This window comes from Astatotilapia calliptera, chromosome 19 (genome assembly GCF_900246225.1).
Source record: "Astatotilapia calliptera chromosome 19, fAstCal1.2, whole genome shotgun sequence".
Lineage (NCBI taxonomy): Eukaryota > Metazoa > Chordata > Actinopteri > Cichliformes > Cichlidae > Astatotilapia > Astatotilapia calliptera.
Genome location: NC_039320.1, coordinates 26,491,382 through 26,515,490, shown reverse-complemented (window position 1 = coordinate 26,515,490; position 24,109 = coordinate 26,491,382). Strand labels below are relative to the sequence as shown.

The window sequence follows — 24,109 nt, the reverse complement described above, 5'->3', positions numbered from 1 at the left end:
AATCCCTGTTTTGGGGCGTTTCATTAACACAAAAGCAGCTTAAACTAATTAACAACAATGCCTTGTTTATTAACTGACCACATCAATATCTCAGAAGTTGAACAAACGTGAGTCTATACTCTGAAAAGTGTTTCTCTATCTATTTTTGAGCAGTATATATATTTATATTTATATATAAACGAATCTTTACCACAGCTTTAATTATATGAATGAACTGAATAAGATACGTTTGCAAACTGTTAGTCAAAAGGGCGTTTTCTGCCCAGCACTCTGGTCTCCCACTTAACATTTGTTGCAGTTAGAATTATGGGCACTCATCAGCAACCACACAGTGTGACTAAGTGACCTCATGCTCTTACATCAAAATATAGCTGACCGGTGCACAACAAAAACACAGCTGGACTTGCACTTCAAATACAGAAGAAGCTTTTGGGGCTTTCAGAGCACATAAACTGTGACACTGATTGAAAACCAAGACTGAAAACCATGACAGCATAAAATGTTAATTTTTATTGCAACCAGACATTTAAAAAAAAGCCAGATTTGAAAGGATGACATATGTAATTCTGATGTAAAGAACTCATACACACCCATGTCACCGAACACCCAATAGCAGCTACTTCTCATGACAGAATCGTCTCTGCTGGCTTCGAGCTGTGGGTGGTGCAGGCATTACCACACAGTGTTACAGTAGGAGGGTGTATTGTACATTAATTCTGCAACCCAACAGATGTTTTTAATGACAGCGAGGCTATTTCATCTGAAGCCTGAGAAAAGGGGAGCAGAGTGAAGAATGCAAAGGGATCGGTGCTGTCATAAGCCCAAAACTGACAGTGTCCAAGGGAAACAGTGATTAAAGTTGTGTTTTATTTCCTTTCACTCCAGGTCTTCAGTGGTTTGTAGCTACCTGAACTTTTTCCTATCATCATAAATGACCAGAGGCAAAGAAAACACTGCTTTTTCCACTAAAGCCTCACCATGACTCACCATGTAGCAATGCAATGATGAATGCAGTGCATTGAAAAAACAATCTTCCTATGCTTTATGGACCGATACATGGACATGTGCTTGGATATCTTAATAGCGTACCATTCAGTCATTACAGTCTAATGACTGACACAGAAAAGGTTCGGTGATATCAAATCTCAAAGCATTGATATCAAAATCTCGTGTGCAAATATTGTACAAGTAGATAATTTGCGATATATGAGGTAGTTTACTCTCGCAGTAGGCTTTATACGGTATGCAGTAAAGATTGCTGGATGTGTTAATATGAAAAGGAAATGCCTAATGAAAGAGGAAAGCAACGTTGGCACTCCTCTACCTCCACCAGGTCTGAAATTACATTCTAATGGGGAGCAACTCTCCTCTGTGGCAGCATCCCAGCTGGTGTCGGGCCTCCCAGACTCCATCAGCCCTCATAGCCTCAACAGAGAGGCTGTGTCGCCAGGGAGAATTTACTATTAAGGTGGCTAGGAATGAAAGAGGGATTATCAATCGCAACTCACTGGGAAAGAACACCGCAGAGTTCGGAACACGCAGATTTAAGACTTCGGATTCTTTATTAGGGAGTGCATGCTCGAGAGAGAATGACTCCCTCTTCTATGTAAAACGTGACAATCTGACACAGCCAGAAAAGAAGAGACAGTGGAAAACATGGAAATCTAGGTCATGACTTAATACGAATGGGGAAAAAACACTTTCGGTATTGTTGAAACTAATATATCAACGTCGTGTGCATTACAGTCGGCTCTGGAATGAGTCGGCAAACAAGCAGGTCCACGCTACACGAATGGTTTCGGTTAGAAGCTCAGGAGCTGCTGCCTAAGAAGAAAGGTAAGTTGAAAACAAAGGCGTATTTCCTTTTATGAGCACCTTAAGGATTTACAGCCACTGGTGCGATTTATTGTTGCGGATGGCTGTTTTTTAATCTGCGCCACAACAGCAAGACGGGAGCGAGCTGAGGTTAGAAAACACTTGATTTTTCACACCTGTGGGCTGCATTTTGAAGTTTATCATTTGCTCAACTGGTTATTTGCTTTTCATAATCTGAGTGTCATTGTTCAATTCACATTTTACATCAATTGAAAAGGAATGCCTGAATTAGCCATTTCAACACTAATGGAGAGCAGATGATGGATGGATGATGGGGGGGGGGGGGTTACTTTTCCAGGATCTCTTTTGAGCAGGCGAGATGATTAAAGGGGTGGGAAGGGAGGGAAAGTAGGCTGCACAAAGTGACACATCCAGCTGTCTACTATTATCACGATTTCATACTACTGGCCAGAAGTCCAGTTCACATCATGTGGGGAGAATCTTGCACAAGAGAGGATCGTCTTATTTTGAATGGTATTACTTATAGTACCAGATTACTGAGTAGTGACAGTAATGAGTAATGATAATATGGTTCAACCTAAGTATCAGTTTAGCCATTTAAAACAGTGGTGTTTGAAGAGGCAGTGTGTCACCTTTGCCAAAGACTTCACCTTTTTTGATGGTATGCATCTGGCACTCTACTCAGCCAGGTTATAGATCCGTTTATCATCCGGACAGATGCTGTGCATAGATGAACCGACGTGGAATAATTACTGCATCCAACTCAACTTTAAATGCTACACTTGGTTAAACTGCCATTTCCACATATGATTGACTACACTTACAGTGTGAGAGTGAAATAATTAGATCGACGCCATAAACATTCTGGACATCATATCATACGTACTTCGCATGTTGTTCCAGCACCGAGATTCAAGGTTTGCAGTTTTTCCTAGACTAGATCCAGTAGTGATAGTAGAAAATGGCACCCTGGGTTCTCAACATTGACTTCAAAAAAACATCATTTTCCACCGACAGGTTACACACATGCCATCTGGCTTTGAAAACACAGTGATATAAAGTCCTGAGATAACTCACTGAGCTCACGTCTAGGATTAGGCCAGGATAGAGGACTGAGGCCTGGAAAATTCTTTTTACAGTTATAAATATCGGTAAAAATGGAATATTTGATGTTGTAGTGATGTACAGGTCAGAGTCAAAACTTAGAAAATGTACAGCATTTAAGAGGTAAAGGTTAGCAGGTAGCATTTGATTCTAACTGTATAAATACCATATTTAGCACATACAAGTCCCCCTTACTCACATGGGAAGAACATACACTACCAGTCAAAAGTCTGGACACACCTTCTCATTTAATTGTTTTTCTTTATTTTTACTACTCTCTACATTGTAGATACTCACTGAAGACATCAAATATATGAAGCAAGAGTGTGCAAAGCAGTAATCAAAGCAAAGGGTGGCTATTAAGAAGAATCTAAAATATAAAACATGCTTTGAGTTAGTTCATAGTTCATAGTTTTTGCATTCATAGTTTTGATCCCTTCATTGAGAATCTACAATGTAAATAGTCATAAAAATAAAGAAAAACCTTTAAATGAGAAGCTGTGTCCAAACTTTTGACTGGTAGTGTTTGTAAGAAAACTTTTTGCATTAAAATCTGCCAGCAGCTAATACTGCATGAAAAGCATTGTAATATGCTCCTTACATGGAAATGTGGAAAATTGGATGGAAACATGAGACAAAGCCTCTGCACTTGCACAATAATATCTCCCACCACTGGTGAACGGGGGTGAGATCTCCGAGGTCTAGTATAGAGTATAAACCCAATTGCCCTTACAACTCTACTACACTGGCTTACCTGTGACATGGTTACGTTGGTGTATGAGCTGTGCACAGAGTGAAATTCTTCCACAGGAAGGAGAAGGCCAATTTTGGAGTCAATGTCAATCAGCTGCTCCAGGTCAGAGGGCTCCGGGGTGTAACCCTGGACTGTGGGGACAGACACGGCCCACATGGTCTCCTGAAAGAAACACAAGGTCCAATGCGTGTTAGCCTGCTTTATTATGTGGCAACCTAAATGAGAGACTGATGAACATTATCTGCCAACTTAGTTATTTAGCAACTTTGTAATATTAAAGTACAAAAAAAAAGGAAAAACATGAGAGCGATACAACTTTAGGTCCTGGTATTTTTGTCTGGATGGCTCGATTGCCAAACTCTGACAAATGCATCTTCCTCAGAGTAACTGTCTATCCCAGTGGGGCTCACGTGGGAAACAATGTGTGGATGATGAGCTCATCACAGTGCGGCGGTGAGATAAGATCTCGCAATAAGACTATCATGCCAAAGAGGATCGTAACTCTCCAAAGAACGCAGCTGTAACCTCTGAACACTAGGTTCGGAGGAAAACTGGCAAAAGAAAACAGCAAACATTGGGGTCTATTAAGTAGGTGGAACACATCACAACGCAAAAATGTAAAAGCTGAGACCCGTAATTTTTTTATGACACAAATTAGTGCTTCATATGTCGATCCATTCTATTGTTTCAGTCGCTGCAATTATTTCCTTGGATATGGCAGAATATCTCGCTGCCAGACTTCAGACAGGGTCCGTATGTCCTTTTGGTTCACATGCATGCATTTTGTTCCATTGCATGACAGAATGCGAGGTTTTGACAGACATCGCATAAAAACATCAAGCATAGAGTGATTTAATCCTGCTGCTGCTCACCATGGAAGAGAGGAATTCACAGATAAAGAAGAAAAACAAGCTCTTGGACCAGAATTTTACTTTTACCCTAAACTGAGCAGCACTGATATACAGATATAACACTGACAGATATATAACTCACATTAATAACTTGATAGAGAGGTCAGATTTAAAGGTCTGAACCCAGACCAGTGGGCACAGCTCTGTCTGATCATGAAGCCTCTAATTGATATTAAATAAATCTTCATCTGTGGTCACAAAAAAAAAAGAGATAATGCTGGAGGAGGGAATCTACAAAGCCTTTAAAGGGAGCAGTATGGAAAAGCCCAAATCCATCCAAGCAACTCAAAGCTCACCAGTTTCAACAATTAAAGCACTCAAAAACTCAAAAATTTCCTGTGTTGGATGTGTGCAAGAATACGCGACATTATTACCCCATGTATTCTTCGTTAATGATTTCCTCATTGACCCGCCACGTGCATAAATGCGCATGTGAAAGTAGTTACCATTTCAGCTGCATTGTGATACTGTAGGTATTTATCAAAGTCAAGGAAAAATTCGTACAAACAGCCAGCCGTGGCCAACAAACAGCACTGATGTTTCTAACAAAATAAAAAATACCAGAGTAAAACTCACATCATGACAGATATTTTAATGTGTTCTGTCAAATTTGCGATACAAGATGGAAGGAGCCTAAAAGAGGCACAATGGAGAGCTTTTCGTCTTTTTCCTCTGCCAAGTAAAGGTGGGCAAACTGAACTCTCTGAAGCTTCCAGTTTGGACCAGTTTCTGTGTAGGAATGTGAACAGAGACCTGAAAATGGATAAATAAAGACCGAGTTAATCTGCGTGTTGACAGAGCTTTGGTGCTTCCTATAGCCAGATATAGAATTTCCCAGAGGAACCCACCCGAGGGATTAATAAAGTTCTATCTTATCTTATATAGTGAAAGGATCTCGCACAAGGCCTTTCCTAAGGGATAAACGCGTTCAGCGATTACTGACTGCTCCTGATTTATCGGGTTACACAAAACTGTAGAACTTGTGAGAACAGGAGTCAGTAACATCCAAATCAATGTGTGAGGCAAACAGTAAGCAGCAGATTTTGGTTGATGTGTCCCAAAGGACTCTACCAAGAACTTGGTGAAGTCCTCAGAACTAAGAACACTTCGCTGCCAGAGTCATGGTGACATAAATAATATGCTTGCTACGTTATTGCTATTCATAATAGCATGTCTTGCAATAACAGGAAGTCTTCTTGCGGCCAATGAAAAGACTCAGAGCATCTGTGCTTCCCCCAGTTTGGTATCTGCCACCAAAATGATTTCAGTACTGTTTTAAAAGTCAAGAGAAGCATCACGAATAGAGCACCGAGACATTACAAAACCTTGGCAAGCTGTGCCATGGATGCAGAGCTGTCAGTGTTGAACTAAATGGAACCGCATGTTAAAGGTAAGCAGGGTGTTTTTTCTTGCATTCCAGAGGGTTTCATCTCATCGGACTTCAAACTGGTCGCACAGCTGCCAAAAGAGTTATTAAGGCAAATTAAAAGTGAAAACAAAATCATTTGAAGTTAGAATGGAGTGGGTGGGTTCACAGAGAAATCCAGGTGGCAGGGTCTCAGATAAATCCTCAAAGGAAAACAAAAGGTCCATTCTCTTAGCTTTAAGCTCTATCAGCACAGTGTGTGCAGCTGTAGGGATCCTGGCTTCTGAATTGTGCTGAAACACGGCAGAGGGAATAGTTTTGAAAACATAATTATAAAACTAATGGATAACATGGAGCATTCCGTGTGAACCACATGTGGCACTTGACATCTGGCTCATAATGTGAAGCGCTTTCAGAAGTCAGAATCTTCTGCCCGTCGGCTGCCAAGCAGTCTTTAAAACATGGATATCTGACCCATATGCTCTTCTGAGAGGCAAAGTGTGGCTGAGTTATTTAACAATTTTAACAACGATAATATATTTCCACCTACAGTTATGTGAAAAAGAATGTTTCAAACTCAGTACACCACTACTGCTTTCATAGGAATTAAGGGCTAAGTAACAGCCAGGTGCTGCTAATCAAATTCACTTAACTGATCATCACCAAATCTGAGTACCTCTATAAAAAATGAGGTTTTTACTGTTTGCTGGTCGGTAGTATTCATGTGTGTGTTATCATAGTGCCACAATCTTTATAGTGGACATTACAGCAAACCCACCCCACCCCCAAAGCTACATCTCAGACTCTACAGGACTCAGTTAGCATGTGAAACATTAAAGGTTGCGCCAGTACTCTGAGAAAAAGCATGAGTTGTTTGCCAGGGTTGCGAGGAAAGCCTCTGTTCGCTAAAAAAAAAAACATGACAGCACGGCTTAGGTTTGCAAAACTGCATCTGAACAGTCCCCAGTAGTTCTGGAGCAATGTCTGTCCTCAATGCACGGTGCCACAAACCAAAAACAGCATAACAGCGCAAACCTCCTCATACCCACTGTCAAGCATGGTGGTGGAGGAGTGCTGATTTCGGCTTGTTTTGTGGACATGGGCACCTTGGTGTTATTGAGTCAACCACAGAGTCAAATATGAGGCCATCTGTCCGACAGATTAAACTAGGCCCAAACTGGATCATGCAACAGGACAATGACCCCAAACACAGCAGCAAATCTACAACAGCATGGCTGAAAAAGAAAAAGATTCAAGGTGTTGCAAAGGCCCGGTCAAAGTCAGAACCTCAAGCCAACTAAAATGCTGTAAAAGAGCTGAGAATAAACAACTGCATGGAAACTTTAATGAACTGAAGCAACAGTTTAAAGAAAAGTGGAACAAAATTCCTCCACAATGATGTGACAGACTGATAGTGTCACACAGAAAAAAATACTTCAAATTCTTGCTGCTACCCATGTGGAAAAGATATATATAAATCTTATAAAGTTTGTATCTGTCTTGTGTGAAACTTGTATGAAAAGCATACAAGAGTGAAAACAGATATAAGATCCCTTGGAAAATTATATAATGAAACTTGTATGTTTTGGATACTTACTAAAACAATATATAAAAGTAATGAGAAAGTGGCCACTTTCATGAGTAAATCATATAAGTTTTTACTATTTCTTTTCCATATGGGTAAAGACGATTCTCCAAACTCATGGATTATAGTACTGTATGTACAGGGCTGCATACAGTCCTGTGAAAGCTCCTTTTTACAGGACTGTATAATATCACAAAAGAAACTATTTATTGAAAAAATGAAGGGATTGTATTAAAAGGTCATTATAAGAATTATAAGTTTTATTATATGTAGAAAGCAGAAAGGATCAACGTGTTGGTAGAGGAGGCAGCTGATGAGATCATCTCCTCCGACTGTGCTATTGCACAAGGCCTCTGAGACACAAAGGGTAAGTACAAAGAAACTTGAAAAAGAGAGACTCATTCTACAGCATATGTTGCCTGTTAGGGCTTCTTGTCAGCCTACCTTGCTGTCTGCGCCTCTGGCAGGGTCGTCTTCCTCTTCATCTATTTCTCGGAGGAGCTCAGCCAGACGCCTTTTCTCTGCCTGGGTCAAAAGCACTTCATCTCCTCCGCCATTTACAAGCTATTGCATAACACAACATTTGTGATAGAAACTAAAAATCATTATTTGCCCGGCATTTCTTTTCTTTTTAGTGGTGTCCTATTATGTATAAATTATTGGGGGGGGGGGGGGGTTGTTGTTTTTTTTAACAAGAGACCAAATATTTTCCTCAGTGGAAAAACCAACAGTGGAGAGACTCACTTTAAGTCATGCGATATATCCAAGTACTCCATTTGGCCCAGTCTGAACTTTGACATACCTCAATGTTTTTCTTGACAAAGTCCTTCTGTTTATTCATGCCTTTGGAATCTCCAGAGTGGCTGCGTTCAAATTGGTCTTCCCTAGTGTCTTCATAATCTTCTTCAAATGATCTGATCAAGCTGTCTGGCCTCTGGTTACCTGTCAAGGAAAGTATGCAATGCATTTATGAAGATAAATATTGAAATAGTAAGTCAAGACTCTAATAACCAGTTAAATCTGATAATGTTATTTTACAAATGTGGTTCTGTGATCCTATTGACATGATGAGTTTGCAGCTGCTCAAATCAGAGTGATCAGAGTAAAATATACAAATATAAGTAGTTTGTAAAGAAGTAGACTAAAAATATTCTTACAAGGTGGCATAGCAGGCAGGAGGACAATCTACTAACTACATCTTAGGCCTCTATGATAACAAGCAGCTAATCTGCCTAAGAATCTTTGAATGGAGCAATTAGCATTGAATTGACTGCTGTTTTGGGAAGAGATTTATTTCTTAGGGAATCAATATCATAAAAAAGGCAGATGATCCTGAAGAGAAAAACGTTTATGAGTCACACAGGGCCAGTTGCTATACATTCATTTCTTGGAAATATTTCCTTTAGCACATTAATGCCTGCAGCAGGCTGAAGTGATGCAAGAATCAAATGCTAAAGTTCCCTGACCCTGTGGCGCCATCGTGTGCACAATTTTGGAAGCACAAACAAGAACGTATTTTCTGTTGCAGTCTTTCCACAAGCTCACTTGGCTCCGAGTGCTGGTTGTTTCCATTCTGCTCATGTTCAGGAATCTGAGTGTCGAACACAGGTATAACGTTGTTGTCCTCATCTGTTCCTAGAGGGCGATAAGAAAGTCTTCATCAGTGACTCAGTGATGATATGAACTGCATGTTCCCCACACACTTGTTGCTGTTCTGAATATTACCTTCGGGTACTTCCAAAGCCAAAAACAACCTTGTGTTCAAAGCTTCCTGAGCACATCCAGAGTGACCTCCAGGTTTATTCTGCTGCAGATCAACACACAGTATAACATCACATATAGGTGATTTTTTTTTATCTTTTAGATTGTTTTAATTTAACACTCAGGGCCGTGGGAGTATTGCAATTTCAAATTCCTGCGTATGAGCTGTTTTTAAAAATCAAGCTGACTTCGACTTCTGACTTTGAGGTGATAAGAATGAAAATATTTTAGTTTTAAAACAGTCTAATAAACTGATCAAGGAAGGAGATTGGATACAAAGGTGTGTCTACCTTGAACTCTTGCCAGAGTTTTGCTTGAAACTCCTTTCTTTGTCGCCGGACTTCTTTTAGTTTGAAGATTTTTGCAGACAGTATCTCATCGAGTCTTTTAATTTCTTCAATAGCTCTCTGCAGTTTAAAATGTTCATTCTGTCCCTCGGAAGCATCAGCGTGAGACTGATCTGCAGTCCAATATTTTTGTAAGTGAGTGACCGTCAATAAAAGTCAACGACACAGCACACTGTGTGGAATTATTACCTTTGCCAGGACATGTGACTGATGAGTGGCCTGTAGACTCTTCAGAGCTGTTCGGAATCTACAGGAAATTGTAGTCTAAAGTTACGAGATGCACACCAATGACATATACAATGCTAATATGTCGTGTTTAGTTAATTACCTGAGCATCAGGAGCATCGCTGGGCAAAACAACAAGGGAAAATGGAGCTGTAGGACAAATTCTGTCACTTTGAGGTAATGATACGCTGGACACGCGGCTAGCTTTTTGCTCGCTCGACGCAGGTCGGGAAATGTCATCTAAAGTGCCTCTGGTGATTTCCATAATGTGTGTTTTTAGCAGCGCTTCAATGCTAAAGTTACAAGGATGTATTTGTAACCATTAAATAACTAACTACAGTCAAAGACTTTTCCGCTAAATGTTTGGTAACTAAGGACGCAATCACCTCTGATGGGGTAGCTATGGACATTTGTTACTATGGCTACTGAACGAAATCTAGGCGGCTCAGCTGACGCTTCAATCAATGCGGCTAGCTAGCGTAGCGGGTCAAGCTTGGAGCTAGCTGGCGCTTAGCTGGGGCGGTAACGCTCGGCGCGTTAAATCATATATTTTGTTGTTTCTGTTGTAGAATTAAATTCTTTCGGCGTAGCTGGAATATTGCTTATTCATGTCTGCTCTGTGAGGGTGCGACGTTGGAGGTTTCGAGGCCGTGTTTTAGTGGTGAGTAACGTTTAAAAGTGAGCAGTTTCTGTCTATTTAGCATTAGCAAGCTAAAACGGTAAATGTTGAACTACAGTAACAATGAAATCAGATGATATACTTTGTCGGATAATACTTTTTCATTGGCTATAGCACAAGCGGTACCCACTTATCAACATTTTATACTATTTGTGTAAAAATGACATCTTTTGTCCGGGCCTTGTGTCCTGTAACGTTATTAAAGGGAGCTGCGAATGCTAAAAACGAAACAGTGAAAATGGGTGTGTAATCGCTGAGACGGAACCACCGTAGTTATATTTTATCTGTCGTATGTATTTAGATAAAGCAATTGCTTCTTAAATAGTGTATATTTAACGCATGAAAGCGAGTGTTTGGTTTTGCTCTCTGTTTAATGCTCTTCTGCCAGATGCTAATACCAATATCTTTACAGTGCTGTCATTGTAGCACTTCCCCATAATCACACCCATTTCGCTGGCAGCTGCCCAAGCTCTGCAGTGTACCTGCACCAAGCAGGTGTCAGTATATAGAGGCTGTGGAGGATAACCTTTAAAGCATTGTGTATCGACAGTTTTGTAATAATGTTATTTTCTGATTCTGCCAGGTTGAATTGACTCTGAAGGGGAAGATGTGCAATGGAATGATAGAGTCAATATCAAAAGCCTTTTGGGCCCACACCTCAGCCACTAAACGGTCCTTCCTGTTGCTGCTGTTTCTGATTGTAGTGTCCACTGGGCAGGGGTCAGGTATGGGACAGAATTTGCTATGTTGACATCTTTTTCTCACAATAGACTTATTAAATTAGGTTTATCAAGACACAGATTGAATGGGTGAATATTAGAAGTCAGTAGCCCTACTCCATCTACTACACAGTAGATGTCATCAGATGTATTATGTTGTAGCCCTAATAAAGCAGCTCTGTGTAGCATACCTATTAACTTTATAGCTCAACTACATAATTATTATACTTAAATGGCTCTGTATACGCTTCTTAAATCAAAGAGGCTATGGCTACCGTTCAGCCATGTCTGAGACCGGGAGGGAAAAGATACAAAGCTGTGTTTTTGTTGTTGTTTTTTTTTGTTGTCTTTTTAAAAAAAGAGGAGAAAATCAATTATACCTCAGATGAAAGTGTTATCAAGCCATGATGGCAATAAATAAAATAATAATTTGGTTTCATATGTATCAACACTGAAGAGGATCACCACAAGTTTCACCTGGATAACACCAGGGATGCAATCAATTAATTACCTCTAACGTCTGCCCGTACATGGCTAATTAAAAGGCAGCCATGACGTCTCTATACCTTTCAGTTTCATGGTGAGGTTTATAAATAAAAATGGATCGTATAGACTGATGTTATCATATATCATATATTGATACTTGTTAATTAATAAATATGTTAATTAAATTGTGAATGTCTTGAAAAGCTTAAACAGATTTTGGTGATCCACTGACCTTTCCTAATTTGCCTCTGTTGTTGTGGTATCTTCCATAGTAGAGTGATTGTAATGACACGTTGATTTTCTGGAAAGCTGAGATTAGTCAGTCTCTTGGAACAAAAGCCTTTCTGCTCTACATTTATAAGGTCCTTTATATTTGTTAAAAAGTCTTTATCATTATGAGGTACTTTTTAATAGTGTTCAGGATTACCAGTGAGTCATGCAGGAATAATTCAGTTTGTTTTGTAACATTTGGCTCCCTCTTTTGTAATATGTCCAGCTGTTTCTTTTGTTAATCCAGAGAAAATAGTTTTCATGTGATCATCTTGAATTAGATTTGTAAGATTGCAAAAAGGTGTGAAAAAGTGTGTCTGGAAGCGGCCTTACCTCATACAGTAGTTTACTTTTAGATTTGAGATTATAATAATAATAATAATAATAATAATAATAATAATAATGGATTGCATTTATATAGCACTTTTCAAGGCACCCAAAGTGCTTTACAATTCCACTATTCATTCACTCTCACATTCACACACTGGTGGAGGCAGCTACAGTTGTAGCCACAGCTGCCCTGGAGCAGACTGACAGAAGCCAGGCTGCCATATCGCGCCATCGGCCCCTCTGGCCATCACCAGTAGGTGGTAGGTGAAGTATCTTGCCCAAGGACACAACGACCGAGACAGTCCGAGCCGGGGCTCAAACCGGCAACCTTCCGATTACAAGACAAACTGCCAACACTTGAGTCACGATCGCCTCAGATTAGCTGAAATAACAATCTGAACTCTTTGTTGCCTTGAAAAAGCAGTTTTAAAGAAATTCTTCTGAGTTCTTCCTCTCTTCCCAGGATGTGTGAGGCCGTACATGGTTCAGAACAGCTGGGTAAATCTCACAGAAACCAACAGGGGCTCATTCCCTGTGGGCACAGTATTGCAGTACAGCTGTGACCCCGGGTACCTCCCTGATGGACCCAACATCCTCACCTGCACCGCAGTGGGACGATGGTCCTCTGAACCTCCACGCTGTATACGCAGTGGTGGTAAGATATTCTCTCCACTGTTGTCTTTCTTTATGATCTGTAAAATAGTGAGTGGCTAATGTGTTTTGAGCAGTTTACCTAACATCTTTATCTCATGATTTAAACCCTTTTTTTAAAAACCATCAGTTCTTTTCAAGTTTTATGTATGTTGCACTTTGCTGTCTAATATTTTTTTCAGCCAGATTTTTTTACACAAGTACTTTTCTGCACAAGTACTTTTAAAGATAAGTTGTTTTGTTCTTCTTTTTTTTCTCCTCTCTTTAGCATGCCTCCCCCTCTCTAAACCGGATAACGGGGGCTACACCTGCCACCCATCCCCTTGTCGACTGTTCGCCCATGGCACTGTGATTGAGTTCTTCTGTAATGAGGGCTTCATGCTCAGCGGAGACTATAACTACCTGACATGTCAAGATGGAGAATGGGACGGCCCCATGGAAATCAGCTGTGTAAGCCAAGGTTGGTCAGTCCTTAGATTGATCCCATCTCTTCAAAGTTTAACACATCGGCTAAACATGAGCGTGCAGCAAATTAATGCCAGGGAGATTTGGATTTGTGGAGATGTTCTGGTTATCATATGCACATTTTGCCCTGCAATTAAAAAAAGTCTTCGAAAGACATAATTTCAAATTAATTGTGTTTATTCAAATATATTTATTTTCTCTTTATCTGTTACAATTTCTTGTAAAGCATTTTGTGTTTGTATTTAATAATAAAAATGTAATGAATAACATAAATTACCCCTGCCGCCACCACCTTCTTTAGGGTGTATAAGACCTTCCATGGTGCAGCATGGCTCAGCTAATCTGACAGACAGCAACAGGAGCTTGTTCCCTGTGGGCACAGTACTACATTATGGCTGTGATCCTGGTTACCTGCCAGCTGGACCCACCAGCCTCACCTGCACCAAACTGGGAGACTGGTCCTCTGAACCTCCTCGCTGCATACGCAGTGATGGTAAAGACAAACCTCCTAGCAATTCTTAATTTGCCTAATTCTTAGGTGCATTGTATCCTTAAAAGAAAATGATTTTTTTTATTTTTATTATTCCAGATAAAATAAGATAAGACATAACACATCTTACTGTTTCTATACATTTATCGTATTTCTTTCTTTTTCATGGACAGTATGCCAGCCTCCATATCAGCCAAAAAATGGTAGCTACACGTGCCACCCCTCTCCATGCAAAAGATTTTCTCATGGCACTGTGATTCAGTATTTCTGTGATGATGGCTATATTCTGAAGGGAGACTATAAATTCATCACTTGTCAGTATGGGAAATGGGACACTGTAATGCCAGTCAGCTGCGTCATTGAGCAAGGTAAAATGGGATTCGCTGATACATCAGTTCATACTGTATCCAAAGGCTTTTCTTATCTGTTATAACTATTTTATTCTTTCATCTATTTTTATAGCTTAGAAAATGTTTTATGAACAAAGCCTGTAGTTATTGCTGGAGTTGAGCTGTTTACAGCTATCAACTATATTTTCCTTATCATCTCCTTTTTAAGGTTGTAGAAGACCCTCGATGGTGCAGCATGGCTCAGCCAATCTGACAGACACCAGTAGGAGCTTCTTCCCAGTTGGCACAGCACTACAGTATACCTGCAATCCCGGTTACCTCCTGGATGGACCCAGAACTGTCACCTGCACCACACTGGGACACTGGTCCTCTGAGTCTCCTCGCTGCATACACAGTGATGGTAATTTTCTTGTTACATACAACACCAGTGACATGTTAATGCTAGGTGTAAGGTAAGAATTGTTGTCAAGATCATTTGTTCACCACCTTCAACAACAAGGCATTTATGAATAATGGGAATAAAGTTTCTCTGTCCTGCTAGGTCTTAACTCTTTTCAGTGTTTATAGTGATGGTTTGCCCATTTTATCTCAGTATAACAGTTATTTCAGAATTCCGTTTGATTTTGCTGTTCTGTCATCCTATCACTCATTTATTATTTCTACCCTTAACAGTATGCCAGCGTCCATATCAGCCAGAGAACGGAGGCTTCACCTGCCACCCCTTCCCATGCCAAAGACTTTCTCATGGCACTGTGATTGAGTATTTCTGCAATGAAGGATACATTCTCAAGGGAGACTATAAATATCTTACCTGTCAGTATGGGGAGTGGGACAGCCAAATGAAGCTAAGCTGCATTATGAAGCAAGGTGACGATAAGAAAATGGATTTCAGCTAATAATTAAAAAAATCTGCACAGATAACCATATAACTGCTTGTCTGTCCCACAGACCACAGTCCGACTTTGCCACTGGGGATGCCAACTTTATCCATAGTGGCATCCACAGCTTGTTCGGTGGCTTTTATCCTGCTTCTGGTTGTGCTGTTTGTGCTTCTTCAGCCAAAACTTAAGTCTCTCCATCGGTAAGTCTGCCCAAAGATTCCCCTGAATTTGACCACGAACAAAGGGTGCAGAGTATGGAAACTAGATAAAAATGTGACTGTGTTCTTGTCCTCTACACCTAGACGCGATCAGGGTGTGTCAGGACAGCCTGTGTCAATCATGGTGGAGGGAGTACAGGTGACTCTACCTTCATATGAGGAAGCCGTGAGCAGCAGTGGAGCTTCTGCTCTCAGTTCAGAATCTCGAGTTCAGATAGTGCTGTCGGAGGGTCAGCATGCTACAGCGCCAGAGGCTGGCCCCTCTAGGCCTTCTTCCCTCAAGCAGCAGCAGCAGCAGTCTGAGATGGCTGTGGTCCATCCCGTCCCACCGTCTTCATCCTCTTCATCTCCTTCTTCCTCTACCTGGGCTTTGGAGCACGCAGGTGCTGCAGCAGGCACCTCTTCATCACAAAGAAGGCCGTCTAGAGGAAGCGACCACCATAGCCTGTCTCTGGACTCTGAGATGGATTACTCTGATGGTGAAGCTAAATTTATTTAGATGTCTTTGTATTTATTTAAAACACTTCTTAAATTTTGTAATAATCAAACTTTTGTCTTTCCTTCACAGATATTCCATTGCTGAAGGAGGCTTGAAACATGCTGCAGCCTTTGGACTTACCCAAAACAACCAGCTTTGCGACTAACCTGTAATGATGAGCAGGAGTTTCTCACCACAGCTGTCAACATAGATAAACTCAACTACAGAGGCCCCGAGGGAAGCTGTGGGTCAGTCAGAAGAGTTCATCTGGCCATTGCAAAGGAGAAGACAGAAAGGATTCACATGTACATACATGCTTACAGTTTCATGACATTTCACACACTATGTATGTATGTCTAATATCTAAAACTCAGTTTGAAAATGTTGAACAAAGCAGAAAGGAGCAGGCACTTCTGAGGGAGTTTATATTCAGTTCTGTTGGGGTAAATTGTCTATTGTGTTTCAGTTGACTGGGCAAAGCCGCAAACTCATCTTAGGAGCTATAAAGTAATTAGTCTTATTTGCTTTTCTTTTCTTTAACCACTCGTCACACCAGTCATGAAACATGGTCGCAATGATACACAAAGGCTAGTCAAATAAATTGCTGTCCATGTTATGTAAGCTCACAGCATCATCTTGAAAGATTTTCTGATTAATCATAACTTACATTTTTCGAGTCTCACTGTATATTATAAAATTCTTTGTCCCCCCTCCTTCCCCAAGAGTTCACACTGCTGAATTCAGGGTGTACATTCAACATACTTCATTCCTCCAAATATATTCTCCTCTTAATACTCATACCCCTCCCCCCAATGCCTTAGCTTTCCACTTCTATGCACAGGTATCTATAATTTGTGAAATTTAAAAAATGAATGTCAGTAAAATGCCTCCACTGCTTAGTGACATTATATGTGGCTTTGCCAGACACATTACTTGTACACAGGTAAATATTTTGTTATTAATTTATTCAGGCTGCTTGGGAATTCCTGTTTTCGTTCTAAATGGGAAGTTAAAAGGTGTATTTTAATTTATTTGTGCCCAAAATGCTGTTGATCAGCCATGGCTTCTTTTGCTTTTTTGTTGTTTTTTTTCCTCTGCGGCTCATGGAAACCTTAAAAAGTAGGTATTTTCACTTTGCAGCTTCACTTTGAAATCTACTGCAGGCACGTTATATGTGACACTGTAAATGTGGTTGGGAAGATCAACACAAAAAAATAAGTGTACAGATTGTGTAATGTTAAGTGTTCACTTTGTTTGATGGTCCATTGAGTTTACCTTGGGATTGATGAATGGATTTTATTTTTTTTGTGAAAATGGTATTTTAATATATGTAAAAACCAAAAGATTTAAGTTTCCTCTGTATATATCCCACAGTCATTTTAATTAAATATAATTTAAGGTGTTACAGTTGGCTGTTGGACAGTTTTTTCATTGTCGCATCTGAGAGAGAGATAGATAGATAGATAGATATAATAATGAAGAGACCCCCCCACCACCACCACACACACACACACACAGAGTCCTTCAGTGTCGCAGCCCTGATCTTTGAACGGGCAGATGACATTTATAAAGTAAGGGCATTGGGTGGCTTTATTCTCTGATGTACGAATCTGTTCCTTGTACCCTTCGCCAGCGCTGGAATATCATCAGTGATGCTCTCATGGTCGCTTCGCCTCTTTGTCTTGAGGATCAACAACCTGGTCTTCCTCTTTTTCTGTATCTGTGTATTAAAGGGGTAACACAATATTTAGTTTGACCTCATTTTCAACAGATCAGAACATCACAGTGTGGAGTGAGTGCATCTGCTCTGACCCCTTGGAGCTTTGCTGCAGAAAAACATGCAGGCAGCTGTCACACTTACCGTCAGCTGGTGGCTTGACTCTTTGATAACATCTGAAGCCCAGAGCGAAGAGAAAGACCTCAGCGCACTGGAATGTGATGTATAACAGAGGGAAGAGAAACATGGCCCCAATAACCTCAAGAGGAAAGGCCACCTTTAGGATTGTAACGCACAGCTGGATGTTTTGACATCCAGTCTCCATGGAGATGGTCCTGCTGCATCTAAAAATAGGTGAAGCAGTTTTCTTTATTAACTTTTGAGACTACATATTTTAAATTTGAGAGCTGAATCCTCCTCTGCTGTAAAATATATGTTCTACTGAACATCTCATTCATATGTAAATTGTTTATATGTTAATTATTTATGTGAGTGAACACAAATCTGGGCAGAAATTGGTTAGTAATTAGAACACAAGTAGTTTTGGCAAAGTGTAAAAAATGTGGTTATGATTGTTTTTTGCAGTTGTGTGAAGTAGTTTTTTATTGATATGTTTAGATGAGGTGAAGCTAATGTTAATTTATCTATGTGCTGTTGGTTAGTTAAAGATTTCTAAAAATATAATTAAATATTCCCTAAACAGTCATTTTTTGCATCTATACACATTTTTCTTTTGAATAGACTCAAGAAGACTCAACAAGTTTATTGTCATTTCGTATGGTGTTACCCAGCCTGAAACGAAATACTGTTTCTCACCAGCCTCTACAGTGCAATAAGCAACATGGTTTAAAAAGAATCTGTTTAAATAGAGCAGTAAAAAGGCAGCAATGAATTGCAACAATAGTTATGGATAAATAAATAGCATAAAATCTAAGTTCTAAAACAAACTCAAGACACATAGCAGCACTATTTTCACAGAAGGGGATGGTTAAATTAGGTAGTGTATCTGGGAAATGTATTGTAATGTGTGCGTGTGTGTGCGTGTGTAGAATAGAAACATAACATACTTTTATTAATACATGGAGGCCATATTATTAGGTACGCATGTTCAATGCAAATGACATTGAATGTCGACATGGTCATAAGAACCTGCTGAAGATCAAGCTGAGCATTAAATGTGGTGTGGTTGCTGGTGCCAGTTAGGCTGGTCTGAGTATTTCTAAAACTGCTGATCTACTGGTTTCAATACACCCATCTGCAGGGTTTACAGAGAATGGTCTAACAGAGAAAATATCCAGGCAGTAAAATGCCTTCGTTGATGCTCCAAGCCGATAGGAAGACAACAGTGACCCTCCGGCCCCACAACACATTGAAGCTTGAAGCAGATGGGCTACAGCAACAAAAAACTACAACAGATGCTTCTCCAGCCTGCTACGAACAGGACACTGAGACTACATTTTGCACAGGTGCATGAACTGAACAATATAAGATTGGTAAAGCAACACCTGGTCTGATAAGTCTTGACTTCTGCTGTGGCAGTGGGATGGCAGTATCACAATTCCATCCTGCCTTGTATCAATGTTTCAGACTGCTCGTGATGGTGTAATGGTGTGAGTGACATTTTCTTGGCACTCTTTGGGCCTCATGGTGTCAACTGAGCATCATTTAAATGCCACAGCCTTCCTAAGCATTGGTGCTGGCCATGTCCATCCATTTATGGCCACTGTGTATCCATCTTTTGCTGGCTGCTATCAAGCAGGACGAAACATCATGAGAACCTTTCAGTTTAGTAGCAGGCGTACACTTGTGGTGCCATTTCCCCACCAAAAATATTATTTTAAATTGCAAAAATAAAACCTGCTTACAGTAGCAATTCATGAAAGACAATATTTAAAAAAACGTTCTGCTTTCTCTTTGAAACTGCATCACAGCAGTAGTTCCAGTAAGAGTTTACACATCAACTGCCTTATTTCCTCTTGCATAAACAGTGCAAGAACACTGACTATTGTTCAAGAGCAGTGCAGTATGAGAAACAGAATATACTGCAGAGAGCCTCTGTTTAGATTTAACATGAAGCATAAAGTTTAGGCACAACCTGCTTGTTTCAGAGTCAAGGAGAACACTTAGTGTGTATTCACTTACTGTGGACTGAGTCTGCATAAGACAGACATGACATATCCCAGTGTAAAGCCAATCAGGGGCATCAGTGAAGCTGCAATAAGAGCATCGGGCATGAGGATCATCCATATTACATTGCTGACAATATAGAAGGACAGGATGCAAATAATGATGCTGGAGATGATCAAAATACTGAGACCAACCTGTTGAAAAAGAGAAAACAGATTACAGTAGTCAAGAACTGGTTTTGATTAGGAGTGAAACACTAAAGCCTTCTTGTTTTACAAACTCTGCCGGTAACGTAAGCCGCAAATTACCCAAACTGCGTGCAATAAATCAGTTCTGGTAAACACAACTTGAAGATATTTCATGCCACAGTGTAAAAACCACAGGTGAACGATTTTTTAGCAATTTATAAGAACAACTGCTCTTATAAATCTGAACATCTGCTGTGAAACCTGCTTAAATCTAGTCATGCGATGGCATGTGTCTGAGTGTGGGAGTCTCACTTTTTTGACCGTCACTGCGGTGTTTGGTTTGAAGTGATTAATAGCGATGCCAAAAGCACAAGGCACCAGGGTGAAAGCAAGAGCGGTGAGGATGCCGGCGTACGGCACGGCATTTTCCAATCCAGTGAAGCCTTGAGAGAAGATATACAGCAGCAAAGGCATCAGACCCAGGGCTGCAATGTTGGAGCAAGTGGTCATCACAATGCTGGGAGGGCAATAAAGTGAAGAAGGAAAATCATCGCACTGTAAGTATCTCACTGCATTATTTACTTTAAAAGCAGTGCAATTACTGCAAACAGGAGCATCAGCTTACCTGAGGTTCATGTCGCCTTTCACAACAAGAGAAAAAATGTTTGATAAGGTTCCCCCGGGACAGCACCCACAGATAAGCACAGTCACTGCCTTTATGGGCTCCATCTGCAGGATTTTGGCAAGACTGAAAGCGGTAATGGGCATGATGCAGAACTGGGACAGCAGGGCAATGGCTACTCCTTTTGGCTTGAAGAGATAGGCCTTAATTTTGAAAATCTCCATCGTGCAGCCCAGGGATATCATGGTGATAAAAAGGTTGAGGACAGTCAGTATATTGACGGTCTTGTTTATTGGTCCCTGTATGTTCAGGGTGGCCAGGGTGACATTGTCAGATGCATTTGCTTCATTAAAAAGGCTCCCGCCATGAACTTCTGTCAGGTTCATCATAGCACTTGCACCAGTGTTGCGATTTTACTGAGATTTGGCTTTCACCTGTCACATGAAAGAAGAGGAAATGCAAACAAGTTAAAGACATTAACATTTCAGAATTAAAGGTCAACAATATGTCTGTAAGCACAATAGCTCAAGAAGTTTTAAATGAATTCTGATAAAACTTTGTAGGGGTGCAGAGTGGGGTCATGTTAGGGACGCATTAAAATTTGGCTTACATCCACCAAGGTCTTCAAGGTCAACTGAACGATTTACTGGTTAAAAATTGACAGCAGGTCTTATAACTTAAAAATTTTGATTCTTACAAGTGAACTGTGTATCGTCAGCATATGGAAAGTACCATATAAAGATTTAAAGTATCATGTCACATTTGATCTCTGACCTCTCCTTCAAGGTCAATAGATTGATCTGAAGGTCAAAGTGCTACATAAAACTGTTTGAAACTTTGTTTCTTCTTCTTCTTTTTTATTTTTTGGAAAACTAACTTTTATCACTTGATACTGATTAGTAACCATTTGATGAATTGTAGTAAACAATGCTATGCGTGTATATCTACACCCACATAGATTTTGAAAAAGTATTATACTCAGAATTAGGTGATGTATATCAAAAATTGGTTTTATTAGGGCAAATAACAAAAGCCTGCTCTCTGCACCAATCTGTCGAAATGTGCTAATCCGTTTGAAGTGCATGGTTGCAAGTTCCAAGTTCCAGCTAGATTACGAACATTAACAACTTTAGTGGTTAAAGCACTGTCAAAGATAAATCCTTGAGACTAGAGCTTCTCTCCAAAGGTTTGCTTGGTGTGCACAAAGAGGATCTTTTGGGGGAACCTCTTTGTTGTCATCTGCCATGTGAAGTATCTTATGTTGTCTAGTATCTAGTAGTAACTGATACTTAATATTCATGGCATGCTCTCTGCAGGGAGAAAAACAAGCCATTTTTTTTAAAAATGTGGACAGTGTGTGGTGTTAAACTAGAAGTTTTCAGTTCTGTGAAAAAAGAAAGCACATGTTGCAGTGGTAGCTTTACTCTAGATCCTGTTTTTATTTGTTTGCATTGTGTTTTTAGTGCACTCCTTAAATTTTTTAACTGGAGTTGCCAGAATGTGCATAACACGATAAGAAAGCCTCTTTATCCCTTTTTATTTATTGAAGGTTCTGCAAAATTCAAGATTTTTAGCAGTGTACGTTGCTCTCATTCGAAACAAACTCCAGTTCCAAGCAGAGTAAACTTTTACAAGTCTTATACACAACACAACACAGTCCAACACTAAAACACTGGAATCGGTGCCAGTCTTTCCCTTTTCAAATAAATGACAGGTGAATAAAAACAACACCTTCTTACCTTAATTTCAGGCCACTGGCAGCAGCGTTTACTCACTCACACACTTGTGTCCAGCTAGCCTTGTGTGGTCCAAGTGCTTTTCTCAGTCCCCAACCTTGTCCTCCCTTATTTATCACATGATCTCAGGAAAAACATGATGGTAGGTGGCTGACACTGCAATCCAGAAATCTGTGATTCATGCAAAGATTTCCCCTCAGTCAGGCTTTTATGTGAAGTTATCCTCTTTTGTGGGGCACAATGATGTGAAAGGAATGCAACGATCTGTTTATAAAGGCAAAGGGGCACTTTTATTCATTCATCCTTGCTTTCATTTAAACAGACGTGCAATTAAAATTGTGCAACGAGGCAGAACACTGAGGTTACTTGGCAAAGTTAACGGTCTTTGTGTCAGCACATGTTATCAGTGTGCTTTTTAGACAGAACACAAATGTTGTCAAGATAAGATAAGATAAGATAAGATAAGATAAGATAAGATAAGATAAGATAAGATAAGATAAGATAAGATAAGATAAGATAAGATAAGATAAGATAAGATACCTTTAAATCTGTAGAATATGACCCAGACTGTCCATGGTAGCCCACCTGCAGCTATTTCGCTGCATTCCTTACCAGGACCTGTCTGTGTAGGTTCTCAGTCATGCGGGACACAGTAACCTAAGGAACTTGGAAAGAAAAAGCGACTAAGTTTCTTGAAAATGTTTCACCTCTCATGTGAGATGCTTCTTCAGTTCTAACACTAAATGGTGAAGAGTCCAGTATTACTGGTTGTAATCCGGATACTGCTCTTAATTAATAAAGAGTAAAAAAATAAAGAATACTTCAAGTGACTGATACATTAATGAAGCGCTAGGATTTTATAGAGATTTGAATGAAAGCAGATTATAAAATGATGAAATAAACTAAGGATTACATAAATAAAAATAAAATAAATAGATTAATAAATAAATAAATAAATAAAAGTCCTTAACAAATAGTACTTTGTTAAGGAGCTTTGTTATGAAGTTGTGCGCATCACACAGCTTCATAACTCATAAGCGAGCAAGAGAAACTTAAAGGCAACACGTCAGTTTGTTCACAGCTTTGTTCGTAGCTGTCAAACATTCGGCATCGACCACAAAAGACTTTGGAAACATCTGGATCTTGTACAGTGTCACTGTATCGAGGTACCAAGATGTCTCAGAGACAACATCACTCAAGCCAAAGGGATCACCCCAGCACTGCTCACTTAAGTGAATTTAAAGCCCTCAGAAGAGCATTTAAAAATTGTTGCAAGGAAAAACAAGACCTGGAGAACAGGATGAAACAAATGCAAGAGGAGAAAAGTGCAGAAATGATAAAAATGCAAGAAATTACAGTGATGAGAAAAAAAAATGAAGGCTTGCAAGTGATGTTTAATGAAGCTCTGGGAAGAAATACACAACTTTTAAACAAGAAGCAAGCTGGAGGTTTTACCCCAAGAGCTGCTATGCAAGATCCAAGACAAATCCTCCCAGACTTTGAAAAGAAAAATACAGAATTATGACTATTTTACAATGAAACACTGAACTGGAGGAAGAGGAACAGCAACTGGAGAAAAATTGCAGAGATATGCAGTGGAAAGTCCAAGAAATGGTGACCAAAAACACCCATTTACAAGAACTGTACAACAAAGTCCAGTGCACAAATACTGAAATGCAGGAGAAGCAACGACAGGAGCGATCTCAGAAAAACGAGCAGTCTTTACTTGAAGAATTGCTGATGATGACAAGCCATCCATGAAAATGAACAACAAAGGAACAAGGACATGCATGAAGAAAGCAAAGAGCTGCAA

General features: G+C 39.9%; 3 protein-coding genes across 9 annotated transcripts in view; 1 reads left to right on the top strand and 2 right to left on the bottom strand.

The window, feature by feature from the left end:
* Positions 1-10,216, bottom strand: part of fsip1 (fibrous sheath interacting protein 1) — a 30,315-nt gene extending 20,099 nt beyond the window's left edge. For 3 of the 4 annotated variants that reach the window (XM_026152202.1, XM_026152205.1, XM_026152204.1), the window contains exons 1-8: positions 9,993-10,216; positions 9,854-9,911; positions 9,608-9,777; positions 9,282-9,363; positions 9,102-9,191; positions 8,359-8,498; positions 8,001-8,120; positions 3,695-3,856 (exon numbers count right to left, since the gene is read on the bottom strand). In XM_026152202.1, coding sequence (XP_026007987.1) covers positions 3,695-3,856; positions 8,001-8,120; positions 8,359-8,498; positions 9,102-9,191; positions 9,282-9,363; positions 9,608-9,777; positions 9,854-9,911; positions 9,993-10,154 — 984 coding nt within the window. In that variant the 5' untranslated portion in view covers positions 10,155-10,216. The remainder of the gene's footprint in view (positions 1-3,694; positions 3,857-8,000; positions 8,121-8,358; positions 8,499-9,101; positions 9,192-9,281; positions 9,364-9,607; positions 9,778-9,853; positions 9,912-9,992) is intronic. The other variant, XM_026152203.1, reaches the window with a different exon arrangement.
* Positions 10,009-17,311, top strand: LOC113012167 (sushi domain-containing protein 6-like). 4 transcript variants are annotated; one of them, XM_026152199.1, is made up of 11 exons: positions 10,009-10,066; positions 11,152-11,293; positions 12,837-13,028; positions 13,293-13,484; positions 13,791-13,982; positions 14,153-14,347; positions 14,538-14,729; positions 15,002-15,196; positions 15,278-15,410; positions 15,513-15,907; positions 15,997-17,311. In XM_026152199.1, the coding sequence occupies exons 2-11, from the start codon at positions 11,176-11,178 to the stop codon at positions 16,020-16,022; spliced, it is 1,830 nt and encodes a 609-aa protein (XP_026007984.1). In that variant the 5' UTR covers positions 10,009-10,066; positions 11,152-11,175; the 3' UTR covers positions 16,023-17,311. The 4 variants fall into 4 exon arrangements, with proteins under 4 accessions (XP_026007984.1, XP_026007986.1, XP_026007983.1 ...); XM_026152198.1 differs by lacking the exon at positions 10,009-10,066 and adding an exon at positions 10,348-10,550; XM_026152201.1 differs by lacking the exons at positions 10,009-10,066; positions 14,153-14,347 and adding an exon at positions 10,347-10,550.
* Positions 17,312-17,388: 77 nt separating this feature from the next.
* On the bottom strand, positions 17,389-22,523 carry LOC113012169 (sodium/bile acid cotransporter-like). Its single transcript, XM_026152206.1, has 6 exons — positions 22,300-22,523; positions 20,564-20,994; positions 20,251-20,455; positions 19,766-19,944; positions 17,768-17,967; positions 17,389-17,626 (listed from the first exon to the last, which is right to left on the bottom strand). Exons 2-6 carry the CDS (start codon positions 20,947-20,949, stop codon positions 17,565-17,567), a joined length of 1,032 nt encoding a protein of 343 aa, XP_026007991.1. The 5' UTR covers positions 20,950-20,994; positions 22,300-22,523; the 3' UTR covers positions 17,389-17,564.
* Between the last annotated feature and the right edge of the window lie 1,586 nt (positions 22,524-24,109).

Coding starts and splice junctions, on each gene's coding strand:
- LOC113012167 (XM_026152199.1), top strand. CDS start 11,176: ATGTGCAATGGAATGATAGAGTCAATATCAAAAGCCTTTTGGGCCCAC. Junction 13,983..14,152: donor TCGCTGCATACGCAGTGATG/GTAAAGACAAAC, acceptor TTTCATGGACAG/TATGCCAGCCTCCATATCAG. Junction 15,411..15,512: donor AAACTTAAGTCTCTCCATCG/GTAAGTCTGCCC, acceptor CTCTACACCTAG/ACGCGATCAGGGTGTGTCAG.
- LOC113012169 (XM_026152206.1), bottom strand. CDS start 20,949: ATGATGAACCTGACAGAAGTTCATGGCGGGAGCCTTTTTAATGAAGCA. Junction 20,456..20,563: donor AAAGGCGACATGAACCTCAG/GTAAGCTGATGC, acceptor TTGCCCTCCCAG/CATTGTGATGACCACTTGCT. Junction 17,627..17,767: donor AGTCAAGCCACCAGCTGACG/GTAAGTGTGACA, acceptor TTTAATACACAG/ATACAGAAAAAGAGGAAGAC.